Here is a 2,746-nt window from a genome sequence, read left to right as displayed (position 1 = left end):
GAAGGAGAGGTTGAGCGTTATAAGGCTCGACTTATGGTGAATGGCTATAGACAAAAGGAGGGAATCGATTATGATGAAGTCTTTGCTCCTGTCACGAGAATGGAGTCAATCCGACTTCTAATCTCGTTAGCTGCTCAAAACCAATGGCCGATTCTACAGATAGATGTGAAATCAACCTTTCTAAATAGAGTGCTGAAGGAGGAGGTGTACGTCGAGCAACCACTTGGGTATATGAAGAGAGGTGATGAGAAGAAGGTGCTGAGATTGAGAAAAAACCCTCAATGGGCTGAAGCAGGCTCCTCGTGCTTGGAATGAGAGAATTGACGAGTATTTTAAGAAAAATGAGTACCAGCAATGTCCGCACGAGCATGCCTTGTACACAAAGAAATCAGAAAATGATATGATGGTAGTCGCTCTCTATGTCAACGACCTCATATTCACCGGAAGCAACACACAACCGATTGAGGAGTTCAAGGAGGTAATGAAGAAGGAGTTCGAGATGAAAGACTTAGGTTTGATGAAATATTTTCTTGGCCTAGAAGTGAAGCAGTCGGAGGAAGGGATTTTTATATCCCAAGAGTGGTATGCTCTTGAAATTTTAAAGAAGTTTAAAATGGAGGACTGCAACCTAGTTTCAACTCCAATGGAACTAGGCACTAAACTCTCAAAGTTTGATGGAGGAGAACGAGTTGATGCTGGGAGATATCGAAGCTTAGTCGGAAGTCTAAGGCATCTTACAAGCACGAGACCCGACCTAATGTTGAGTGTTGGGATAACAAACAGATTCATGGAGGATCCAAGCTATACACATTGGAAGGCCTTGAAGAGAATTCTGAGATATCTTCGAGGAAATCTTTCACTTGGTATTTTCTATTCAAAATCAGATAACTATCGATTAATGGATTACTCTGATAGTGATTGGTGTGGTGATGTTGATGACCGGAAAAGTACTTCGGGTTATGTATTCCTACTCGGAAATACGACTTTTACTTGGTTGTCAAAGAAGTAGCCTATTGTAACTCGGAAACTTACTAGGGCTTTTGGGAGTGATCCGAGATGAAGGGACTGTGATTCGAGTTGATAACAAGTCGACGATCGAGTTGGCAAAGAATCCAGTTAATCGCGGAAGAAGTAAGCACATTGACGTACGATTTCATTTCATTCGAGAACAAGTCAAAGAAGGAAAGGTTGAGTTGGAGCATGTTGAAAGTCGAGCTCAAGCCGCTGACATATTCACCAAGCCATTACCGACCACACTGCTGGAGAGTTGTAAAAGGCTGATTGGAATGAGAGATGGGAAGAATATTTAAGTTTAAGGGGGAAATTTCTTGAATAAACTTAAATTAATATGTTATTTGGTTTTTTATGTTTAATAGAGTAATAACTAGGGATGAGTGGGATAACCAAGAGATTTGGGTGGGAGCTATTTAATATACATAATAATTTTGTTTTGTCATTTGAAGAGTCAAGCATATGAAGAGTTTATACATTCTTATAAAGAGTTGTAAAAATCTATTTGAGACAATAAGAAAATATATTTTGCCATATCTTGTTATCAACAATTCTCTTGTTTCCTGGCGAAACAAGAAACATACTGCTGTTTCCTATTCTAAGTTACAGTGTCGTGCGCTCGTTGATTCTACTTCTGAGCTTCTTTGGATTCGACGACTTCTCTCTGCTCTTGACGTTGCTTTGGTGATAATATGAACCTTTCTAAAAAAAATTGAAACCCTAAAGCTTCAATTTGGGCAGAAGCAGAAAGCTCCAATTTCAATCGATCCAAGACAGATCTGAATTAGACTTGCAACAATTGCTAGTATCAAACCCTCCATCTGCAAATCCAAAAGCATTTTAGATAACTCCATGGAAGGATTAATAAATCAAAGTAAAGAATCCATTTGTTAAACCAACAATATCTCTTCAAATACACACCAAACTATGAAACAGAAAAAGAAAAGAGAATTTGACTGTATTTTTACCTCTCTATATCTAGACAAGTAAAGCTTAAGAGCATCAATATAATCTTCAAACCCTAAAATAGCCATTTCCCAAATCAAATCATCTTCATTGATCGTCTTCCTCTTCTCTCTATTTCCTCTTCTCTCTATGACACTTATCACTCACCTTTAACCAAACAAAACAAGCAACTTTATCAATAATCAAACAGATATCAATTAAGTAGATCTATTCAATAACCTCCATCATACTCACTAGTGATAAAGTTGATAAACTCCGATACGTGTTCTTGAACTGTTTCCTTAGCATCCTTAGTGATCTTATGGTTAGCCGTAAGTTTTTTCTTCATGATTCGACTTATATTAGCAATTTATAGATACATGTTCTGTTCACGAACATTAGACCTTGGACCCTGGGACACTGATCGCCGCTTTCGATACAGGAGAGGAGAGAGAGGAGATCGATCGAATGTCGGAGAAGAGGAGATTGAGATTCAGGTTTGATTTTGAGCTTTACTTTAATGAAATGAGGAGAGAGGAAGAGAGAAAGGAAAAAGAAAGGAAGAGAGGAAGAAGAGAAAAAAATGAGGCGGTCGAAAAGAAGAAGAAAAAGGGTGTATATAGAGAAAAAATTATAATTTTACCAATGACGTATCCAATTTATCTCGGTAATAATAATTATGACCAAAAAAACTGCTTTGCCCTAAAAAAGAATATGAATTATCGTAGAGAGCAACACTTTGTTCTCGGTAAAATAAATATCACCGAGGGCATTTTTTCGCTCTCGGAGA

The 2,746-nt window shown here is 37.8% G+C and overlaps 1 protein-coding gene across 1 annotated transcript; it reads right to left on the bottom strand.

The window, feature by feature from the left end:
* Positions 1-1,739: 1,739 nt before the first annotated feature.
* On the bottom strand, positions 1,740-2,305 carry LOC124924712 (nuclear transcription factor Y subunit B-like). Its single transcript, XM_047464708.1, has 3 exons — positions 2,197-2,305; positions 1,980-2,104; positions 1,740-1,832 (listed from the first exon to the last, which is right to left on the bottom strand). The coding sequence occupies exons 1-3, from the start codon at positions 2,303-2,305 to the stop codon at positions 1,740-1,742; spliced, it is 327 nt and encodes a 108-aa protein (XP_047320664.1).
* Positions 2,306-2,746: the final 441 nt, after the last annotated feature.

This window comes from Impatiens glandulifera, chromosome 2 (genome assembly GCF_907164915.1).
Source record: "Impatiens glandulifera chromosome 2, dImpGla2.1, whole genome shotgun sequence".
Classification (NCBI taxonomy): domain Eukaryota; kingdom Viridiplantae; phylum Streptophyta; class Magnoliopsida; order Ericales; family Balsaminaceae; genus Impatiens; species Impatiens glandulifera.
The sequence above is the reverse complement of the archived record's forward strand: the minus strand, read 5'-3'. Positions and strand labels throughout refer to the sequence as shown.

What these genes read in the sequence shown, in the direction of transcription:
- LOC124924712 (XM_047464708.1), bottom strand. Translation starts at nt 2,305, where the DNA reads ATGAAGAAAAAACTTACGGCTAACCATAAGATCACTAAGGATGCTAAG. An exon ending in CACTAGTGAGTATGATGGAG is followed by an intron (nt 2,105 to 2,196) that starts GTTATTGAATAG and finishes TAAGTGTCATAG; the next exon opens with AGAGAAGAGGAAATAGAGAG. An exon ending in ACTTGTCTAGATATAGAGAG is followed by an intron (nt 1,833 to 1,979) that starts GTAAAAATACAG and finishes TTGGATTTGCAG; the next exon opens with ATGGAGGGTTTGATACTAGC.